This window comes from Lates calcarifer, linkage group LG16_LG22 (genome assembly GCF_001640805.2).
Source record: "Lates calcarifer isolate ASB-BC8 linkage group LG16_LG22, TLL_Latcal_v3, whole genome shotgun sequence".
Classification (NCBI taxonomy): Eukaryota; Metazoa; Chordata; class Actinopteri; family Centropomidae; genus Lates; species Lates calcarifer.
In genome coordinates, this window is record NC_066848.1 from 4,401,228 (window position 1) to 4,425,826 (window position 24,599).

Consider the following 24,599-nt stretch of genomic DNA (forward strand, 5'->3'; position numbering starts at 1 on the left):
AAATATTTGAGAATGTGACCGATGCAATAACCAACAGGTTACAACTGTGGCATGGCCCTTGTATCATTTGATGTGGGTTGAAATTGAGGTCTTGACCCCTGTTGTTAGAGGAAGACGCTGTCTGCTACAACCTGCAGTCCCTTATGGAGGTCAGTGGTTATAATATGGAAGAGTGTCTAGTTTTAAATCCTGATCCAGGTCAGTCGTGGCTGAAAAAATGGACTGTGTTTGTTTGCTGGCTTCTAGTCTTAACTTTGCATAGGGTATGCGGTATTAAGGTTATACTTAGGGCAACTTCAAACTTGCCCCAGGATTTGTACAGAGGCTTTAGAGTAAAATGCTGTCATCGAGTTTTGTGAAAGGCACAGAAGAACAGACTCAAATATAATTACTTTGAAAAGAAGACAACTGAAACACTACACTGTGATGGAGTAGCAGATTGTCAGCGCTTTTGGTAATGGCATATATACTCTCCAGCTGGCCCAGTAAGGCTGGCCCAAGGGCTTTTGTAGTCAATAGCTCACTCTAAGTGTTGGGTCTTTGGAAGTTCTCTACTATGGCTGCAAATGATCTTGAGATCAGCAGCCGGCAGTCTTTCCTTAGCTGGCCTTATTAAAAATTAATCACATTGCAATCTGTGTGTTTGCGATCAATACATTGTGTTAACGCAGTGTTGGGGTTCCTGAACTGGCACAACTGTTGTGATTAATTCAGTCGCTAGTCACATTGCTTCTTAGCCACACTACATTTTCCCCATAATGGCAAAATATTATTTAGTTCTATCTGAGGTGGTAATGAGCACAGTTGTAATTGAAATAAATAAATAAAATATGTAGTATAGCTCATATAGTTATGTAGTATGTCATATGATTCTATACAACTGTCCAGCTCATGTAGCCTGCAATTCATATATAGCTCGTAAAGTATATAGGAGGTAAGACTACACACAGTCTACACTGTGTTTTCCTAAAATATGACTGTGTATGTATGTGTTTTCCTATCAATGTGCATCTAGCAGCACACATCAGCAGTTTATCAGACAGCTGGTCTCATCTACCAGAAACAAGCAGCCTGTGCCCCTTTCCATTGATTTAGGCGAAATGCTGTTACCTGTGGAGATATCGGTTTGTCTGTCTGTTCACCTGTCTGTTTTTGTCTCCCTCTTTTATCTGCATGTTGGATATAACTGATATTGACACTGTTTTTTTCTCTACTAGGCTTCCCCAATGACCCTGCAGCTGACATTGCTCTGAACACGGTAAAGAGCTGGATTGAAGAGAATCCTGATAAGGTAGGAAATGCCAGGGTCATGCATGTTCAAAACAAATAACTGTCAATCTGAGACCACCTATGCATTTGTGCAGGCACTGTTGCTTTTGTTGATTTGCTGAGTGGAGATTGGAACATTACAGAAACACAGAACACTAATTCCCATGCATCTCCGTATCAGACAGACATCTTATCCACCTGCTTCGCTTGATCAACCATTTAGTTTGTGGTCTGCATGCATATCAAATTAAAAGCCAGTCTGAGACTAATCAGGCCTTAAATGGTCTGTTGACTGTTTAATTGGTCTGTGCTGAAGAGAGCTATTAAACCCAGAAGAACATAAACACATCAAATGAAATAATCTGAGATTGGTTTTTGTATAAGATAAATTATAATCATGCTTTCCAAAGACGGAAGGCTCTTATAGAAATTTTCAGTCATTCATGCTTGCTGATCTGTTGTGCCACCAAAATTTATTAGGTGAAAAACATTCATAAACACAGCCATCTCAAGTGAAAAGCACAAGAAATGGTATAATCTGACAAACAGACAATCATCGTCAATTTTAGTTATTAGGTGATTAGCAAAATAGTCATCATTTGAAATAACCAGCACAAAGAGACATAATATATCCATCTCCCCAGTGGGAGGCTTAAATGGATGTGGACATTTTAATTTCAAAGCCACTTTAGCTGAAGATTGAGCTGCATGTTGCTGTAAGGATTTCTACCACAGTGAGGCCAACATTGCTCTTATTATCCAGACAGTGAGAAAAATAAACACTGCTGTGCTAGTTTACAAAGCTACTTCTTTATACTGATTTTCTATATATGGCTTTGATATCAGTATTTCTCTGAGGTAGATAAAATGGTGTAATTTTTTGTGCTTCACCCAATGTGTCAGCACCTTTCTATGTGACACCCTTGTAATGTGTCAGCATTAATTAACCAGATCAAACTCTATGTTATAATGACCAATTAAAGCTAGGCCTAATTTTAATATAATCAATTATGAGTTAGTTACATGAAGCTTTTACAGCAGCATTATTATGTGTAATATTCATTAAAAAGAGTATTTATCACCAATTAGTATTTTTCATTTACAGTTCATGACAAAAGAAATTGTCAGGAGGTTGTTTCAGGCTGTACAGAGCATTTATCAGTTTGTGAGTCAGTGAGTGATGGCAACCTTCGGGGGGTCATCTCTGTTTACTGTGGCAATGTTTATGTCTGTCACTGTGGATTGAGGTGTTTTATAAAGCTCACAGCTTGATGTGCTACAACATCCCTCAGCTGGTGTTATGGATGTTGCGAACAGACAGCCAAATGATACCGAGCTGCTGGATTACTTTGCAGTTGATGTGCTATGTTTGCCGCACTTGTTTTGTGCCTGATGATGGCTGTAACATGTACTTGGGGAATCCATCAACACTCTGGCGTAAAGAAGGTTTTATATAGCTCATTGCTGTCCGTAAATAACGAGCTAATGTGCAAAACTGACTTTTGTGGTTGTGTTGTTCCACATCCAGGATCGCTACTTGGCATATGGAGGCTGCACTGTCACACATAAGAGACAATTTTGTGATGCACTGACTGATAGTTATCTCTGGTGTGGGTAGATCAAGTGGAAAGTATTACAATTCACAGAGTGGGGTAGATGTCTACGGAGGCTTCCCTGAACACTGTTTGGCAAAGCTCCGCCAGCACAAGCAGCAGATCCTCAACTCTAACTAGACCAAGAGTGAGTAAGCTTTTAATGAGATCAGAGAGAATAAAGTGATACATTTTACCCACAAGCACAGCAGTATTTCCCTTACATTGGAAAGTCTTCCAATCAAACCGCAGAACAACATACACTGAAGCAGGATGTCTTGTCTCAAGTTTTCAATTCATTCTCTGTTGCTTGGCACTTAGTCACTCCTGGTGCATCCTGAAACTGACTTTTAAAAATGACTCATGATGTAAAAAATATCCTTTTGTAAGTAATTATGTCAGTTCATTTTTTAACAGAAGTAGACTGAATTTAAATAGATGTCTAAAATAATTTCATAATGCCTGAAGGAACAGTATGATGCCTCTCCTTTCAGCTGTGTTAGAATTTTGTTGCACATTTAATGTGAAGAATAATGCCCCTTGCTTTGTCTGATAGTTAGATCCAGTTATGACTGCAGCATTTACTCGAGTGACACACCCAGTGTCAGTATTATTAATCACTGACATGTTTCTGTTTCAGGCTCTATGTCAACTCATAGTAAATTTATCAGCTGACAGTTGTTTACTGCATGTTCTGCTCTTGAGAGCTTACAGTCACTAAAGATATCCAGAATAAAAGCCTTGATTGGGCAGCGTTTTGAACGGTGATGTAGTATGTTGTATGTTATCCCATCAAAAGGCTTGCAAAAGTTCAGTATTGCTGCAGTAGCTCATATTACAGATCGCACACAGCTTTCCAAAGATAGAACGAGAATGAGAGGTCTGAAGCCCAGTTTATCATGCATAGAACAATAGGAGTAGATTGCTCTGCTCACACACCTCCAGCTCTGTGCATGCAGCCCCGGGGAGCCTATGTCGTGGGCGTCCACAGAGGCGAGTCATTTCAGGGCCATGATAAGGGCTCTGCTTTGGGGAAGATACTGCGCTATTGTGGCTGAATTTCAGCACAATGGGCTGGCTGAGGATCTAACACACTGGTGTGGCAGAGTACAGACCACAGCCCCCCTCTGCAACCCCATCCACAGACACACATATACACACTCTGACATGATAGCATTGTCTGTACACGTCCATCTGTGAATGTGTGTGTATGTGTCGTCTAGTTGAGATACATATGGATCAGGCAGGTTGTAGCAGCACACACAGCAACTGGACTGTAATTGTCCGCTGATTGAAATGTGCTCGCAACAGGGTCTGAGGTCTGAGGACACTGTTGCATCAAACAGCAGAGGACTTTGTGTGCATAGTGTGTATATGAGCGTGTATGTGTGTTTGTGCAAGGCAGGGAGAGAGGATAAAAAAAGTGGAAGAGGACACTGCGTGATTGATTAGCAGTGAGTTTATCTCCCAGGCCAGCACACTGTAGCCCTGATGCACTCACCAGCGCACAAAGAGCCTCAATGCCAGCGTGAAATTCACTCTTAAAAGCACCTAGACTTCCATTGTGGAAGAATAAACAGCCTCACCGTGGTCAGGGAGAACAGATCCTTTAATCTAGAGAGACTTGAGTGCAGGAATGATCCTTCAGATCACAATAGATGAAAGAATAAGGGAGGTCAGCCTCTGCTTCCCTGTATCCTCCACACAAATAAATGAAATAGAATATGTGGGTATGTGTAAACAACAGACCAGAAGGCTGTAATCTCTTCAAAAATGCATAAGGGGCTGCAGACACAGAAGCAGTGACAACCCAACACAACCAGTCCTCCATATGGTATTGGAGCAGTTCCCCCTGCTCTCTCATCCGCCCCCCCTCACTCATCTGGCTTTGGTTTATTTCTCATTTTCAGATCTAATTTGGTTTAATTCAGGCTTACATAGGTTTAATCTGCAGATGAAAAATGCGGTCTGACACTTTATTTGGCTGCCACGGATGTGCTCTGGATGGCCAAGCTTTTTAATGAAGCGTTTCGAGGGCCAGGCAGCCCAGCATTACTGACACAGACTGAACACTTGAGACAGATTGGGAGTCTGTAATAAGCTCTGCTGCGCTGTGCTGCTCAGGACAAAATTGATGTGTAGAGATTTCACCTTTCAACTTCTCTCTGGTTTGGGCTTTAGTATTAAGCACTCCACTGTGCCGATGACGCTCCCAAAACAGGTGTTTACATCCCTTTTCCTGTTCTGTGAATGATCTGTTTACCTTCGTAGCATTTGTCATTTAAGACACCTGATAATAAATTCCATCTCAGGCCATGGCTGAAGACTTAACAGTGATTTGTGACAAATGTCAAGTGACTATTAGGAATAAATACAGTATGGTATGTTTTGTGTGATTGTGTTTTTCTGTGTGAATGGATATCAGTTTAGGAGGCTGTCTGGATTTTGGCAGATGGAGCTATAACTTGACAACATTGAGGCATTCATTGTCATTCAGCTGAATAAGATGGATGGTTGCCGCTATCATGGCTATATTGTGCTGTTCACCTTTAGAAAATGTGAATTACATTTTTGTGACATTTATTATGACCAGTTTTATCTCACAGACATAGCAAGCAGCCAGAAAACTACATATATGCTCCCTGCTTGTTGATCACATCCTATACATGGTGGTTAAAATGACAATGAATTACCTTAGAGAACACAAAGAGAAAATAGTCAAAATCTCAACACTTTTTCAAGCTTGTGTTTTTTCTATTAGCCTCTTTGAGACAGTGTATTTTTCAACTGAAGGTTTATTTCATTGCTCTTCTGAAAAGGCTGAAACATAATGCTGCATGTTATACTAATAATGCAAATTTGGGCACTTCATTATAACCAAGATAGGGACCGTTTTGTTAGTGTCAACATGTATACATCCCATGGGTTTTTGATAACAACTCATGGAAGTTGTTAAATGATTTTTTGATGTGCATGTTTACAGCACTGAATATTTTATTACCTTGCACCTGAAAGTGTCTGTTTAGTCTCTAGATTACATATAGAGCACAGTGGCTGCAAACATTAAAATAATACAAATACTACTCCATCTCAGGCATCCTTTGCAGCTCTGATGGAAATCTTTTTTCTAATTTTTACAAAATAATGTATTTTATTGGTAATCTGATCTACAGTACAAGGCTGTAACACCACTTAATCTGCCATCTGTTTTCTTGATTAATCAATGAATCATTTGTTGTATAGAATGTCAGATAAATAGTTAAATATGAAATTATAACAATCATAACAATTTCCTAAAGCCAGAATTGACTTTCAGATTTCTTGTTTTGTCCAACCAATAGTCAAAAAACTAAAGATATTTAGATATAATTTTGACTACAGTATACATATAAACCTATACACTGTTTATACACATACAGATAACTCAGGTATTTGTGACTGATACTGATTGCACCAATGACAAGAGATTTTCCTTCCTTTAATTTATTTTATTAGTAGTAGTGATGTTTCAATTTTTCCTATATGTATTTATATATTTCCTCTCCCATAATGAAATCATTGCTTTATCTTGGTTAAATTGTGTTTAAGAGTTACTTTCCGGTACAGCAGCAGACATCCATTTAGATTCGGTTGTGGACTGAAAACCCCAGTAAGTTCATCTTAAAGTGATAAAAGAAGCCCTCTGTTAGAAAAATGACAGTGACTGGAACAGAAGCTAACACTAAGTGGGGCAGTACTTCAACTCTCTGTTGCTGCATTGCCTCTTCATAGTGTTTTTGTTGTCTAGTACCCAGTGAAAAGACTTTGCCAAGTGTTGCATCTGCAGCCGAGAGAGGCACAAATTTGCTCTGTGCATGCCTCGAGGACGCTGATGTGCCGCTGATGGTTTGTGCAACTGGCATGGTGTTCAAAGCCAGCACTGGTCTTTTGAAGTCAGTGTCTAGCCCCTTTGAATCGTTTGCTGTGACTGAGAGCATCAGGGAGATATGGCCTGATCAGGGGCTGAAAGCATGACTAAACGCTCAGCTCTGCGTCCACATACTGTATTGTCTCGTGTGGATGGAGAGGCACTGTTTGACCTCAGAGAACCGTATTCTCTCCTCAGACTCTGTCAAACACCTGCAGATTTGGCTGTAGAAATGGTTTAGAGAGTGTGTGAATGCCTTATTAGTTTTCTCTGTCAGAGAATTACTTTTCTGGCACCAGTGCTAATGCATGCCATGTAGTCTAATACATTAGTGGCAGCCATTTGGCCCAAGGCAGCAGAATGGGGATTTTATGACTTTTATGATCTGAGGATTTTATTATCTCGCTCACTCCGGGTAATATGATGTGTGCTCTTTGATTCCCTTGACCTCAGGTTGATGTAGTTAAATACTACTAGTTTCAGTGTTTAAAGAGATTTAAGATGATATTAATCCAATTTCTGAATTGACACTAGTGAAAGTTATGTCTTAAATGTTTAACTTTTAGCAATTTATGTTATCTGCTCTTTCGATTAAGCACTTACACTGTCAACGATAAAGAAAAGTTTATCATGAGCAGCAAATACTACAGTATTTTCAATGTTTATCTGAATGATTTTCTTGAGCTCTTGCCTTCAGAGAGAAATCCTCTGTGCACGAATGGGGATTAAGCCTATCATCTCTCTATCTTGTCCAGTGACCAAGGTGTTGCTTTACTCCTGGTAATTGCAGAATAATCACTGTATTCTCTGATGTAAGGTGACTTTGAGTCCTCTGTTCTGAAAGGGCAGAATATTGAATGTTCTGTTAGTGCTTTGTGCCCACTTGGAATTAAAAGAATTAATAAAGGAGTAAATAAAACTCTACTCACAGGATTGATTACAGAAATAAGTGAAAGCTGTTTGTGATAAAATAAAGCTTTGAATGTAATCACTTAGGCTCTTATTGAGGGTTACAGAGAAAACTAACAAGGACTAAACACCTTATGAAATATTAAATAATGCATAATTTGTCTTTATGGTTAATACAGATTTCTCGTGCTCGCTTGAGACAATGTTAAATGTTTTTTGTGGTTTGAAAGACCTTGATGTTTAGTTGTTGGAAAATCTCCCCTATCCAGGTGCTCCTGGACACATGCACTGAGCCCACCACTAAGTACAGCCTACCGCATGCTAACACATGGACACTGAGATATGATGCCCTCTGAGTTCAGCTCTCTCCATTCGAGCAGATACTGTAGTCCCACCTCCATGCTTACTGTGCTGGAAACAAGCTATCTTAATGACATGCTAATTGATTTAGTGTAGCTCAGATAGCGCCTAGGCTGGCACACCGTGATATCGCAAGAGTGGGTTGAGCTATTGGTTCAGAAGAGGACAGGACGCTCATCAAACTCCAACTAGCTCATTCACTCTATTTGAGCACAATTTTACACTGCAGTACCCCATGCTGAAGCATGGAGACCTTTATTGTGGAGGTGTTTTGTGTGTGCACAGTATGTGCGTGTTCAGACTATTTAGTGTATGCTCTTGTATGTACGGTACATGCCGCAAGTTCAAACAACACACACACACAAAATCCTCTGCTGTGTTGTTACAAGAACATTCATCACAGCCATTAATTATGTAGTCTATCTATGGCCTCCAGAAACAGATAGTGATGAAAAACATTATGACCACTCCACTGTCCTCTCACTCACTTGTGATGACATTAAGCCATAAAGTCTGGGACACGCAAATAACCTTGGTGTGTATTGCCACTGTAATGAACTGCTTATTGACAGGCACAGCAAAGAAAAGTCAGTTATGAAATGAATGTACAGTTAAGTATATCTGCTATAGAAGGAATTGGCTTTCAATAAAGATTAAATACATTGTAAACCAGTTTCAAATCTGAATCCACTAAGTCACAAGTTAACTGAATCCTTTTTGAATACCTTACTGAACATTTTTAAATTCAGATTTCCACAGTTTTAAGTGACAAAAGTAATAAATGACATATGCATAGAGTACTTACATTTTGTCCTGGGTAGTTGTATTCTGTAAGGAGAGAGAATGTGAATGTTTTTGCAGTTGGAATGTTTTACATTACGGACAGCACTTCATAGGCAAAATGTTATGGTATTTATGTTGCCTTCATATTGTAAAAAGAGAAAAGAGCAGAAGTCCATTTATTCTACAGCTTAGTTAAAGAGTTTGCTACAGCTTAACTTTTCACAGTCATCAGATTCCCATGCTTTCTTACTTCCCTACGAGTTTATTATTTTTCAGAAGTCTACTAGTACTTGCAAAATAAATGAGAGGTTGAATATAGTCCCAGATTTCTACTTCTGTAAGCTTCATTCAAAAAAAGTTAAAGGAAGAAATATCTCAAAAATAAAGCTGAAGATTGGCTGTATCCACTATTTGGGCAACATATGGAGCAGTGGGCTGTAACATAATGAAAGGCAATATCTAAGCAGCAAAAAATGCTTGACCTTCCGGTTCAGATATTTGTAGCTGCATGAGGTCACTATTCATGCAGTGGCAGCCTCTTTCACCATTGGTCATTATTGCCCACCCCATCAACAGACTTGCTTACAGTGTGAATATTGGGCTACAGTGCCACAGGCTATAGTGTGTCTGTTTCTGTATGGGGAGCACATATGCAGGACTTTCCAGTGCTATTGATGTTGGGGCTCGGTTCAGGGAAGAGGGGAGGAGACCACCATAGTTATTACTTTAGCTGTTGCTGTGTGATTGCACGGTCTCTGGCATGTGATTAGGGGGAATGGGCCGTATCTCTCACCATCTCAAAGGGGGATCAAATCAGCCTCAAAGCCTGGCTTCAGGCGGTGATGCATTTGAAAGTCAATGTTTTATTTCTGAGCATAAATTACTTGATCAGGGCACTTATTTGCCCAAGGTTGTATTTGTAAGGGTTGCCACAGTTGCAGGGGAGGAAGGTGGGTCTAATGTTTGCATATGTCACATCACCCACGTCCCCATCAAGTTGATTTGGTTTTATTTCTACATGAATTCAAAAAAATGTCCAGAACAGACACATAAACATTTTGCCTGTGATTAACAAACTATCAAACTCTGACACAGTCTTTGTGCAAACCAGCAGTACACAGAGAGCTTTTCAAGATGAGATGAAGATACACATATTCCCACTGATGCCCAGTTTATTCAGTGAACCATAAAAGGGTGTAAATGCTCTTCAAAGTTGTGTTAAAGGTTAAAGCTGTGGTTCAGTTTGAGTCATGCTGGGTTCTGAAGAGCTAATCCCCCATGCAGTTTGCGTAACCTGAGAGAGCTTTCTATTGAGCAGCAGGAGGAGAGATATTTAAAGCTGTGGGTCAGTGTATGTGTCATTACCAGGTGTGATTATGGACACATATAAGCAGAACTATCTTTTGCAGCCCTTGCCGTACCACTCCTGCATCCAGCAAGCCTTTAAATTATGTCATTGTTTGACTGTTATATTCTACTTTACTGATGATCTTCACAGTGCTGAATGACAAGGGCGTCTGTCTCTGTGGGGCACAGCCAGCAAGGCTGGTACAGTAGGAGTGGTACATGTTGTAACTCAACAGGGTTTCAGAGATAAGGCCGGGCACTGGGGTCAGCTACATGGTAGAGGAGGCTGATGGATAGAGCAGGAGGCGCCCGCTGTGTGAAGACTGAAGGGCTAGAATTTGGATAGTAGAGGCTTTAGTGTAGTCTGAGAACCTTGATTCTTAACTGGAAAAAAACACTTAGAGCCCAACTCATGCTGTCAGATGCTGTATAAAAAGTATTACCCATACAGATGTAATATTAACTGCACAGATGAGGTTGGTAAAGTTGGTAAAGCTGCAGGCAGGGGTGACAAGGCCTAGAGACAACCAAGTGTGTTTATGCTGCATTACTATGCAAATGAAAAAATAATTAAGCAAAGATACTTCCTTTTTCTGATGTTTGTAATGGCTAGGTATGTTAACAATGTGACCCAAGCTTGAACCTTCATCAGAGCTGTCTCCTCTTCGCCTTGTGCAACAGTCCTGGACTGGATGCTATCTGCTGACCTGCTGTATCCCCAGGCTGTCTGAGGTAATCAAAGGAGGGCAGCATTAATTGCTTGACCCTGGCAGGAAGCCAGGTGGTCTGGGATGGGTCTTCACCTGCCCCGGGAAAGGTCGCCCCCACGTTCTCTCGTCGCCCAGCCTTGTTTCCCTTCTTTCCCTTCACCTTCTGCCACGACCAAGCACCAGGAAGTTACAGTCCATTCTCTGAAGGGATGCTGCAAAGTCACCCCAGCCAAATGGCCATCTTATTTTCCAAGCAGCAATGCATCTAACCTCAAAGAGTAATAACATTCTATTTGAAATAATAGCTAGAATTGGAATTGGGCCTGCCCGCTTTCCATAAACCTATTTCAGACAATGGTCCCATTCCTATTACACAATGTCTGTCTCTATACCACGGCATAAACATCTTAGAAGGTGCTGTTCCAGGAAGGGCAGGGGTTTGTCTGACTTATGGCTGATACATTCATCAAGCTCGTGCCAAGCCAATATCACACTGTCAGAGGGGACCATGTGGCATTCTATCACCATGAGAGGCTGTGACAGAACAAGTCCTTTTCCATTACACTCTCTCAGGGCAATTTCTGATATTGCCTCTCTGCTCCTCTGTAATGCTGTTTATTTCAGTTGTTTGCACTGGTGGATTCCATATTGCAGGGTATCCCTCTCCAGGCCCTAATCAGTGTGAACCTAACTGAATTTGAGCATTACTATGTCAGTAATGTATTATGTAATGTAAAGAGTGTGGAGCTATTCCCCTTGTTTTGTTCTAAACAACTGTGAGCCATACTCATGTTGCGTATTTATTTATTATTTCTGATATTTCAGTGTGAAACATTGTAATAGGGTAATAAACTGTATTAATATTTCAAATCGATAAACTGGCTTACATGAATTCCTGCACACTCACCTGCTTTCTCATTACATGCAGGCTGCAGTGCAGGAGAGCTCAATGTTCTTTGATCTGTAACTGCCTAAATTCCTCTTTCTCATTTAATAGGCAGACAAAGGTTTCTTCCTCCTTATCCCAGACATATTAAAGAGAGCAGCTGATGCACCCAGCCTTTTCCTATCACTCTGTATTCTCTGTATTTCCTATTTTTTATTCAGTGGAGGCTGTTAAGAAGCTGTCGTCCTGTAGAGTGGTCCCCAGTACTCTCCTGTGTTCTCCTCGCCTGAAGCACTGAATTACTATTTATGTGCTGAACTCTGACAGTACACTAGAGTCTGTCCCTGCTCAACTGGCATAGCTAAAGCAGTGATGCTATGAAGTTTTACTTGTCTTCTTCTCCTTTTATGACTTCCTGTTCGCTGAGCAAAAGGTGGACTGGAGCAGCGTGGGACAGAGTAAACTGTGAGACTACATCATTATCTAAACATTAGGAGGCTTTGGCTTGCTGAAACTGCACAGTGAAGACAAAAAAAAATACACCCTCAACTTTCTTCCAATTCCTTTGATAAGCTTAGATAATCTTTAAAGCTCATGTCCTGTACCAGCTTGTTTCTTCAACTGCAAAAATCAATAGGATTTGTGCCTATATTTTAATCACTGTTAACAGTCTCTCCTGAGTGCTGAAATGAAAATGTACCCCTTCATGAAGTCATCGGATTAGATTTGTTCACCGTTATGTGATAAAAAGCACTCTCACTCTGTAATGTGAACACCACAGATAGAGTTTTTCATAAAAGCTTTGATGGACATCAAATCTAATCTGAAGGATACAGAGCCAAAGTATTCTGGCAAATCTGGTGCGATTTTCTGCCTTTGATGCGCAGTAATTCTGCTTTCTCATCTGAAGAGGGCAAACCTCAAACTGAACAGACAAAGAATGAGGTTATACTGCAGACATTCACTCTCCAGTGGGAACTCTATTGATTACCTTGCATGTCTGTCTGGCAATGGGATTTTGCAGCACTTTCATATTGGAGTTTTCTGTCAGATATTTGTCCTTACTCATAAAACCTAGAAAGTTCATGTTGTCAGTTGAATGTCGATTGCCTTCTCCTTGTTACTCTGGTCCATTAATGCAAGATTGCGAAAGCCATATTTTTATCCAGCTGTCTCATAAATTTTGGAAATGTCAGAAAAAATAAAATGTAAATGAGATTAATTCCTCTCAGCTGCATTAAAGAGAATAAAAAGCCCCTTTAAATATGAGAAATCACAACCTTTGTGAAAATGGCAGTCTTTGAAGAAAATATATTCTATTAATTGTGCTTGGGAGGCTTTCAATCATTAAATGAATATGGATTCATTTACAAACGTCCCATCAGAATTCTTAAAGACACTTTGTTTCTATTCTGCAAAGTGATTTTATTTTTTAATTATAATCTTAAACTGTAACCAATACTTCTTAAACTTCTTTGAAAAATCAGAAGATTTGTTTTTACAAGAGTAGTGAAAGGGGTAAGGCAGAAAATTATACATTGTTTTGTTGTAAATTGTTGGCTTGTTAGAAGACAATATAATACTGCACTACAGGCATACTGTAGAATAAGAAGCTTTAGATAAAACAGGTTCATCACGACAAACAGTTGAAATAAACGGACTCCGCTGAGCCAAACGGGATAATGAGTTATCTTGGGTATACTGATAAACCGATACTGAGAATTGAATTATTAATTTGTTCTAAATGCCTTTAGTACCTTTAGTCAGCAGATAATTGTCAAGCTTGTATGCTGATACAGTAATAGCTGTAGTTATGAATGCTGCATTGTAATATGACTGATGTCAATGACGAGAAGAGTAATCAGCAAGATGCCTGTGTCTGATATTGTTATTGAAGTGTAGTGAAGATCCCTGTCAACACCTGTACTGTTGTTTGTGACTATCCTGGTCTAATGGCTTCTTAATGCAAAATGATGAAATACTGTACCAGGTATAGCTTAGTTTAGCTTCTAGCGGTGAGGCTGAATGCAGCCTGTGCTGCAGTTCAAAGCACAGTTATTAAATATGCTGTCAGCCAGGCTCTCACACTCACAGCCAAGCTCTTGGTCTGAGATGTTGCCCTGTATATCATAAAACAAGATGGGTTGTAATGAAGATAGACAGACTGCCTGAGCCGTGACCTTCAGAGTACACTTGAGCTCTCTTCACTCTCCACACAGTGTTTAGAGTAGTTCTTCTCTCTGTCTCTGACACATCCTCTTTGCATCTGGTATCCTCAGATGTTTTCGGAGCACACTGTTTATGTAACACTGCCTCCAGACTGTAGAGAAACAATTTACACAAGCCTTTTTCAGAAAACTACAATGCAAAATAATTACCCACTTTGTGTCTGCCGCTGTCAAGGCAAACTGAATGACATTAAAGTATGAGCACTGGGTAGCCTCAGCATCGGTACTTTTCATCCTCATCTGACAGACAGATTGAGAGAGATCTCTGGAAGGCTTTGAGCTTTTTTGCCATTTGAGTTCTCTCAACACGACCTGATAAGACCCTATTCATCCTCTCTCCCTTCATCAGCCTGCCAGGGGTTGGACCATAACCAGATTCAGCCTGTCACATCATCACCGAGACCTCAGACGTGCTATTGTCTGAACGTGCCCCTGACAGAGTGCTCAGTGGCAGCTCATGGTCTGGCTTTAGCAGAGAGATGATTTCTTAATGCAGCTAACAAGACATCTTCAAGGTTAGCTTTAAGTATGGCTTGTGCCTGCATGTACAGTATGTGTGTGTTTGTGTTTGTGTTTGTGTGTGTGTGTGTGCGTCAGTGCTATACAGCAGGATACTGCTGTATTACATTACATGGCATTTATTGATTTCCATTTGTACTAGGAGTCGATTCTAGTTGCCTAGTGCCTAGTTTGAGTTATACAAACAAATCATTTCTTTCTGGGTTGCTTGCTGGGCCTTGTTTTGTAGGCCTGAGAGGGCTGCGTCATCTGACAGCTTTGTGGTTTCTTCTGACAGAGTAGACTTATTTATGTCTCTCATCCTCTGTGCAGCCTCTCTGAAGGCCCATGGTACAGACCACAGAGACTGCACAGCTCTTGACAGGGTATCACACTACAAAGCCCTCACACTCATTTTTGACTGGCAGCAGCCAACCTCCAATTTCCGTGTTTCTGCCGCCATGAAATCTAGCTCTTAGCAGGTTCTTGACATGTTTGATGTAGAGATTTTAAGGTTTTATTATGAGTCTGTAACTAGTGGAGACTAATGTTCCAGTCTGTGCCCTTGAATTTAGTAATGGCTCCACAGATCAGCAGGGGATATTTCTCTGAAATTTAACTTTGCAACTATGCTTATTAATTTTGTTTTCTTCTGATGTTGACTTTACAGCAAGAAGAGAAAGAGTAACAGTAACATTGCAATAGCATTTTTCTGCATCAAAGCATTAGTGTTATAATATGTAAGTCTCTGTGTTTGTAGATACAGTGGCTGATGTGGGTATCATAGTCTAATATTTCAGACAAAACATTGGATTTTTTGGATTTCTGTTTAATATTCCATGAATAATTATGTCACAAAAGGGCTCTAAGATGACCAACTGAATGGCTTAAGAATAATATAATTCGTCTCATAGTCATACCTCAGTCTACCATTCATCTTGGGGGTGCAATTCCGGGAGGAGTTTTGAGGAGAAAATTAAAAAGAAAATTAAAAGAATTTCAATTAAGTGATTTGCTGAATTGGAGGGAAAATGGCAGTGATGTGGAAAAGGCTTTTAATCTTGGTGAGCCACCTCTTGTTCCATTAAGCTCATATCCCCTGCTTATCTCACTAATCATTCCTCCCAATGCCAGCAGTCTTGATTTTTAATGAACCCATTATGTCCTGATTCAGTCCACCAGGACTGGCAGGCACACCATACGCTCATGAAGTGGGCTGGAAACAATCAAAGTACAATCAGGCCCTCGCAATGATGCTACAGCCCAGTTAGAGATAGAGAAAAATTACACAAGAAATGCCCAATGTGGCTTTTGGGAGGTCAAAAAGCCTACAGCCAGGACAAGAAAAATAAATACTCCGCTAAGAAAACTCTATAGAGTTCCTCTGCCTGTGTGAGGAAACATGGCCCAAGAGTCGTCTATGTCAAGCTGTTTGCATCATTACAGTGTTGTTACTGGAAGAATGTCAGTGCTAGACAGGCTGTGGTAAATCATGTCTGTGAGTGAAAAAGACATGACTACAAGACAGTAGCTCAGAAGCACAAAGAGAAAATGTGGCTAAATGTAGTCTCCAATGCAATAGCACCCCTAACTGTTTAACAATAGTCTAGTGTGTCATGTAGATATGAACAGGACAGAGATAAATAATACTGCTGAGGGACAGAGAGGGAAAGGATTGACTGCTGTTACTGGTCAGGAAAAAATGTTTATAATACTTTATGACCCGAGGAGTCCTGTGCTGTAAATAAAGTGCTGAAATTCAGGGCTGTTTTCAGACATCCAAGACTCCACCCTCTGTCTGACAGTTTACCATACCACTACCTTTCAGCATCCTCACTTCTGTGCACGGTCTGATCTGGAGCTCTGTGCTGCTGTGTGGGCCAGCACACTTCAGCCTGCCGCCTGCAGTAAAAAGCTAAATACATGCTTTGTTTTTTCATTCAGCTGTTGTCTCAGCAGACTGCCTGTGAGTGAAATTTCTTTGTTGCATGTTGTGGTTTGGATGTGAATTCAACATGTTTGATTCCCTGTTCTGATTTAAATAGATAAGTATGGCAAACTTCAAAAGGCTTCAGATGATGCACACTGTCTTGCCAGCACAAGCAAGGACACACATCTGCTCCTTTTTGGTCTTAGAGCTCAATAATTAACTAGGTGTTATATGAAAATAAATTGGATTTTTTTAAGGTCATACAGGAAAAGATAAAGCAGTCCATGTGATGACTCAAAGCCGGTGTTCTCACCTCATAAACCCCCAGTTGCTATTTTAATAACTGAGTGTAGCCTGTACACAGATCAGCCATAACATTATGACCACTGGTGATAAAGTGGATAACATTGATCATCTCGGAATAATAATAGAAATGTCTCGAGGAACATGACAAAGAGCCAAAGCTGTTGACCTGGGCTCCAAACTTCCCATTGTTGTCTTTAATTAGGAGATTCTGGTCAAGTTGCAATTTGCTGCTATTTTATTTTCTCTGACCTGTCAACTGTGTTTAAGACTCTGAACTCTAATAGTAATGATGTTTAAAGATGTTCTGCACTGCAGAGCCACACTGAACCTCTTTGGCTTTTGCCACTGTTACATGGTTTTTCTATTTAATTCTGTGGAAGTGGGAGGAAACACACTAATTACATGCATGTCATAAACTAACTTTATAACAATAAATCATTTGTTTTCATGCAGTGTACTAAGAACTCCTTAGTGCATCACACAAATCAACTTTTCTATTGCAAGCTATCAAAAGAAAACTCATCTTTAGGAAGGTGAGGTAACCAAAGAAATGTGTCCATGCATCATTAGTGAAACATCAACAGGGCTTCTCAATGTTATCAGTAATATTTTTTTTACTGTTGTAATCATAACAGTATAATCTCATCTTACTTAACTTACTTTACTCACTTTTAACTATGAGCTTTTTCTAATCTGCAACTGCCCTTACACGGTGTGTAAATACTGTGTATTTTCTCTGCCAATCTAAAGCAAAGTGAAACTGAAACTGGAATGTCACCTGAATTTTAAGCACTTTCAAGGTACAAATATATACTCTGCATTTAAAGAAGCCTGTGTAAAAGTTAGGATGTTATGATTAAAATTAACGTATTAACAGGATTTTTGTGGAGCTGTTAGAAAACACATATCTAAGTCAAGAGCGACCAGAATATTTCAGTTGTGACTGGATTTAGGTCTTTGAGTAACTTGAGTATTTTACCTTCTCACTTTTTCAAGCGTGGTGCCAACTCATAGCAACACCTCATTTCATCATCAGTAAATGACTTGAGACTATACATGGGAGAATTTATTTGTTTCAAAAATGATCTGCTGCATTTGATGAGGCCATTCAATTGCTATAATTTTTTTTTAAAACAATCGCGCGTACATTGTTCTAGTATGTGGTGCACCAGAGTGGTTATTTGCTGTGCCACGCACCAAGATTGATATGCTTTCCGAGCTGCGATAAGAAGTGGTGCTGTGCCTTTTGTCATTATGCACGCTTCCCAATCGATTCTCCACTATTCCATCCAATCGGGTGACTTGACTTTTATTCATAATTAAAGCTATCTAGATGCAAATCAGGGAAAGTCAGAGGGCATATTGTGCCATATGCATAGCAAGTCTTACTATCCAAGGATGCATCATTTTTTAATTTTTGTTGCAAACACATACTAATCAAATATGCACATGTCCCACACAAATGCACTCAAAGCCCATTTACCTTATTGTCAAGAGATCAAACAATCATAGCAATGATTAAGACTTAATGTAAATTGTAAATGTTAATGTGATTACTTTTTTATGTTAATATTGTTTCTTGCCCATTTCCATGTTAAGTAGTATTCATTTCAAAAGTGTTTCTAGGGGTTTCCCTATTTATCAACCCACAGCTCCATTATGGAAAATATTATCAGTGTTAAGTGTGTTTTTGTCCCTCTTCTGTTTCTGGTAATGACAATTAAGTTAATTCATCAACCCAAGTTCATCTCAAGTAACCTGCAAAAAAAAGTTGTGGATTGAATTAGTCATATGTTTATATCCCCATATACATACACTTTATAAACAACAGCTCTTCAGTGAGTCCTTGTTTCGTGAAGGTTATAATGTTCAGTTTTTGTTGAAACTGTTTCAGAGAGGTGTTGATTCAACCTAATTATCACTTTGGAGGATGTAGTTTGTGGTGCTGTTAATGCACAGACATATTTCTGTTATTTAACCTACCCTCATTAATATAAATAAAGTGGACAGAATAATAAAAACACCTGTTAGTGTTACACACTACAATTCAGCAGCACCACAAACTACATCCTTCAAAATGGCCATGATGTTGAATCACCTCTCTGACATAGATTCAACAAAAACTGATAACTGACATGTGTGTAAGGGCTCAAATATAACAGGTGTATGTACAAACAGACAGGAAATGTAAACATGATGACTTGAAAATGATTTTGCTTTCTTAAAAGACACAGAAATGTTTCTTACTGGCAATAGAGCTGACATCATCAGTTTCAAGACACAAGATTGTGCAGTGTACTGAAAAAGGAACAAAATCTACCAAGCAGCCAAGTGTGACTGGCAAGTAATAACCCCACATGCCAAATCATATAGCTGTGTCAGTCCCAAACGTGATTGATTATTTTGACAAGTGTATCTTTTTTCCACTGTTTCACACAGAGAATATTCTGACTGCCTAATTTACAGGCAGAATATGTCAGATAGCACATACTTAAAGACATTTTTAAACTTTAATTTGATACTTTTCATATTTATGTGAAAGCTAATATTGTAATGACGAGAAAAATAACTGATTTTCCTGCTCATGATCTATTAATGCAGTCTAGGGAATTGAAACCTGGAACCTTTGAAACCTCTCCAGTTTTCACAGTCCAATATAGTTGCTGTGTTAGCTGAATAGTTTATTGTGTGATCTGTATCTTCCATGGTGTGTGTCTGTGTGTGCGCGTATTTTTATTTGTTTGTTTGCCTTATCAAGTGTTTACTGTCTGCCTTATTTATATTAATTTTTAGTAGCTGTTATTGCAGCTCATTTGAGATTGAGTGTGTAACAGGGTGCAGGAGGCAGTTTGTGGGTGCATGCTTGAGTGTGCGCGTGTATGTGTATGTTGTGTGTAGTTCTCATATCAAGTTCTGTCTGCTCACAACACACGCATCATTAGAAGCATCCAAATAGCTCAACATGAGTGCAGAAAAGACAGTCATTAAGTGTGAGACATGAATGAATTAATGAGTCATTTTTCCTTGCCACTGAGGTATTCTAATTATTGTGTCCATTTGAAACCTGTCCTAGCTCAAAACTCTTTTCACATGCACGTGCACACGCACTCATTCACTCATCCACATTTGACAGGGTAACAAGGAATTGTCCTCTAGCAGGCAGAAAATACAGTGCTCGTCATTTATTCATTTTAAAGAAGCAGCGTGTGCTTGTTATAGCTTGATTTCTGTCCACACCACATCAGTGTTTTCAACTGCAAAACTAGTGTGAAGAAATGTTCTAAGAGGTCTCTGACCTGAGATGAATAGCTATGAGGGCCTGAATTAACAAGACAAAGGTTAATGTTATTGTAATTATCAGTGTGGGGTCTTACGGGAGATGATTTCCTCATCACTGAGCCTGTGTGATCACATCTAATGCATTAGACTAATAATTAGATTCAAATGCTGCCTTTTTCATACTTTATTAATACCGTTGCCACCCAGTTTGTCATTGCTATGCCTATTTCAGGGGTCATAGATGGCATCAGCCAGCTAAATGTGAATTGAGTAATGACCGACACATCAACAGAGATACATCAACATGCTTGTGGAAGCGCCGTGCTTACTTAACAGTGTCCCTGCAGCTTGTTGAGTCACACATAATTATCATGCATGGTTTGTCTCATCAGGCCAAGGTGTCGAGGTGCAAAAATGGCCTTGGGTGAGACACAGCAGTGAGGCTGAGACTTCCCATTTGCCTCAGGGGAAATGGAGAGGAACTAGAATTACTGTCCAACACAGTGCATCATGTTGTTATGTTTACCTATCACCCACAACCAGTGCGTATGGTTTAGGAACAAGCCAGCCTCACATTCAGGAGTATAATAGGATATTCTTGGACATATCTGTCACTGCAAAGTATTTATGGCGAGGAGTTCTTTTAAAGGTAGCTGTACGAGATGGAATTACACTTCGATATTTATTTGACAGTCTTTGGCCTAGCCAATCTTTTCTCTAGCAGGAACAATACCAGAGGTACACATATATCAGTCTCAGGATAGGAGAGCGACTGGCCCCTCTGGCACTGCTCTCTCTGCCACTGACTACAGTCAGATGGGCACTATGTGTTCGTCAGAGTTTGTGTGTCAGTGCTGTTCTGTCAGGGAGACAAACTCTGAATGGATAGCTCAGAGTGCTTGCTGCAGATGCCCTGACTGTTGCGTCTATCATCTCCTCCCCTCCCTATGGGCAACTTAAAATGCAGAGTCTGCAGAAAAAAACCCTCCTCTGATCCAGAGCTGCAGACAGAAGCAGCTGTGATGAATGAGGCCTGGGGGCTCAGACCTCAGTAGTGACCAAGACCAGACCGTCGCTCTGGACCTGCTGCTGGGATTTTGGGACTGGCTTAAAGATGTATGAAATGTGTGTGTGTGTGTGTCTGTAAATTCAAATCAGGATGTCACTTTTGTGTGATGGAGTGTCAGAAAATGTCTGGTAATGTTTGCTATTAGACCAACAATCCTATTAACTGGCATCTTACTAAGCATCTATCAGTACAGTAGCTCTGAGCCATTTCTGTTCAGTTAAATTTATTGGTTCATAATTCAGTGGAGGTGGTATACTATAGTGAAAATAATCTCATACACTGTTTTAATTTGCATCACGCTGGGATTTGTCAGTGTTACAGATGATGCTGTGTGAAACCACTAGAGTCTTGTTAGGTAGAGTTGTGTGAGGGCTGACACAATTTGCATTATTCAGAGCACACTGCATAAGTGTGTGTTAGCTCCTGTCACTCCATGAGGGCCCAAGGTGCTCTCCCACAGTGCACAGGGGGCTCCCTGTGCAGAGCCGCCACCAAGGTCTACTCAGCCCTGGTAGAGATGGCTACTGTTACTTGCCTGTGGAACTGAAAGATAGACTCCCCTGCTTCGTACAGGTCCTTCTCCATGTCATTGAAATGCTGGATGGAGGAGAATACTCATGGGTGAATCCTGCCCTTAGTGCTGCTTTCATTTCTATTTTCCCTCATCAGAAATGATTTCCACCTGCTCATTTAGGACCTATTAAATGTTAGAAATGAAGCTATCTACAAAGGGCAATTGTTTCATCGCTTCACAATTACATTTTTCTTTCGAAAGAAAAAAGTAAAGGGGGAAGGCACAACTAGTATGTCTTTTCCAATTAAATCACTGTATTGGATTGATATTAGCAGCCCTCAGTGCCCAGCTTTTTTTTCTTTTTTTTTTACCTCAAAGACAAAGCAGTGACGGAAGAAGGAGCCAGTGGAGCTCAAGCTGTTGGTGAGAATTGTTTGATTAACCAATCCCAGCCTTTCATCAACATGACCCAGATGTCAGTGGTGGCCCTGGGGCTGATCACACCTGAGTTAGTCCCAAGATTGTGACAGAAGGTGCTGCCTCTACCTTGCTGCATGTCTAGCCATTCACACCATCCTCTGCTCCACCTGTTCACACGCCTGGCCATAGCAGGAACATATGCCAAGTCACATCCCTGCAAATTTGGTGGGAAACTGAACCAATCAGGAGCTGTGTGTGTGTGTGTGTGTATGTACATGTATGAGAGATCTTGGGTTGGTCCTTTTTCCACTTTGACGCTTACCCACTCAGCGTGACTAAATTAAAACTGGAACCAGGGCAGAGTGCCCTCCTTGATGTGACTCACAATTGATAGTCATAATTACAACGAATAGAAATCAATTAGTGCAAATGAAAGTGATTTGTTGCTACCTTTGCCTCGCTAATTGGATTGTTAAAAGGCAAGGATCCAGCCAACATACGCATTAACCCCTCTTTGAAGAAAATCTATACGACTATCAGAGGAAATGGGTTAAAGCAAACATGTCTTTCATCAATAGTGTGGCATCAGCTTTTTCTCTTTGTGTTTTAGCAGAAGCGTCTGTGCATAGACTCTCCAAGGACTTAACACAGCTGCTAATGATTCATTTGCCACGATTCTTCTGAACTAGAGCTGGGTGTGAAAATCATACCACAACGTCCCCTGTTCTATATCCAGACAAGGAGGAGTTGACCAAGGTCATTCCCACATGAGATTCTACTGTGTGTATAGAGTATGTTTATTCGCTTTTACACATACTCTGCAGTGATTTTACTGCGTCAACCTGGTATTGGCATCATGGTTTCTCATCACTTTTTCACTAGCTTTGAACCTCCTCAGCCTACATCTTGGTCTCTCACCCTGACACAAGGGGAAAAAAGAGGCCTTAAAGCAATGCTGTTTCTAATTGGACCACTAATCGAATGTCACTCTGGAAAGCCACAAGGAGCTGGATGGATTAAACTGTCCAGGACACAGGTGAGACTGAGATAAAGAGAGGATGGCTACCATGACAGCAGGACCTGCAGGCCTGCTCTTGTCTTGTCTTTTACTGTTACTTGTGCTGTCTTCAGCACAGAGTACAGAATAATGCTACCTGAATGCTGTTAGTTTACACACTGTAGGATAGACGTGGACAGCAAACCGAAACTACACTGACCTCACCAGTCTCTCACTAAACCTGCTGTTTGCTAAAAACTCTCCCTGCTTCTTGTACTGTGCATCCCCCTCACCTCATCCAGCTTTTGTGATTCATCCAGAACAGTCTCACAACTACATTGTTGCTGACTTTAAGAACCAACATGCTACACATACAGTAGATTACTAAAAGATAATGAAATGGACTAAAATAACAGATCTGGTATCCAGAAAAGACTACTTTGATTCTTATTAATCTTTTGTCTACATCTAAATAAATCTAAACAGTAAGTTGTTATGGGAATCTTCTGTTGAATGCAGCACAGTCAACGGTTGTCTTTCTGCAAACGGACTCACTGCACTCCTCACATATGAGATGCACAATGAGTACTGAGTACAGTAGATTATAGATTAAATCCAATTCAGAGTACACACTAACAGAGTTACGTCTGTAGGAGAAAAGAACCACATCTTCAGGAGACTACATAACAGTGTAGCCCTGAGAGAAAGACACCAAGATCCTCAGGACACCACACAGCTGTGCAGCCCCTTATCACTTTCTGCCCTTGACAGGGCAAGGAGCCCTGCCAGTTTATCCTTGCTGGTGCACAGAGAGTGATCTGATTATTTGATTATTATTTCACAGATCTGGGGTCTCCACTATCTGTCCACTTTGCTGACATGTAGAACAGTCTGCAAAGAGCTGAACATATGATATTTCACAATTGAAGTACAATACGAGTGAGCAAGATTATCAATAAATCACAATTATCATGAATCATATGAGAATTTTCATTACAAAGTCTAAAACAAAACAGTAAGGTGAAGTTAGGGTTTAATGAGAAATAGAACATAATTGCACAATTACATTAATTGCTTTAAACACAAAAGCAGGAGCTGACAAATGCTGGCAATATTTATTTTTTAAATCCAGTTTCCATTTTAGAAAACATTTCAATACATATTCAAAAAAGTTCATGAATGAGCAAAAGTGCTCCTACAGTATGTATGTATGTATGTATACATGTACACAGTAAATGTAACAACATGCTGTTTGACGAATTGGATTTGCTGTCATGTTTCCCTGCCAAGCATGGATTGTGTGAAGTCCTATTTAGAATACAGCATACACTGAATCTCTTGTGCATGTGCTCATGAGATTATGTGCCGGTTTACCGGTCACTTCGTCACTTCTCTTTGAATATGAACAGAACATGCCCGTAGACATGTGCTGACAATGATGTTATTTTACACAACTGCTTTGACAAAAAGCTAGTCTGATTTTCATTCCACTTTCACTTCATCTAATGGGGAAATTGGGCGAAATGGAATGCATGTAAAAGTCAGTCACTGAGTTGAATGTCAAGAGTGACAAATGTGATTTAAAATATCATCTC

General features: G+C 40.1%; 1 protein-coding gene across 3 annotated transcripts in view; it reads left to right on the top strand.

The window, feature by feature from the left end:
* macrod2 (mono-ADP ribosylhydrolase 2) overlaps positions 1–24,599 on the top strand; it is a 380,118-nt gene that overhangs the window by 290,190 nt on the left and 65,329 nt on the right. For all 3 annotated transcript variants that reach the window (XM_018667034.2, XM_018667033.2, XM_018667035.2), the window contains exon 8: positions 1,218–1,291. In XM_018667034.2, coding sequence (XP_018522550.1) covers positions 1,218–1,291 — 74 coding nt within the window. The remainder of the gene's footprint in view (positions 1–1,217; positions 1,292–24,599) is intronic.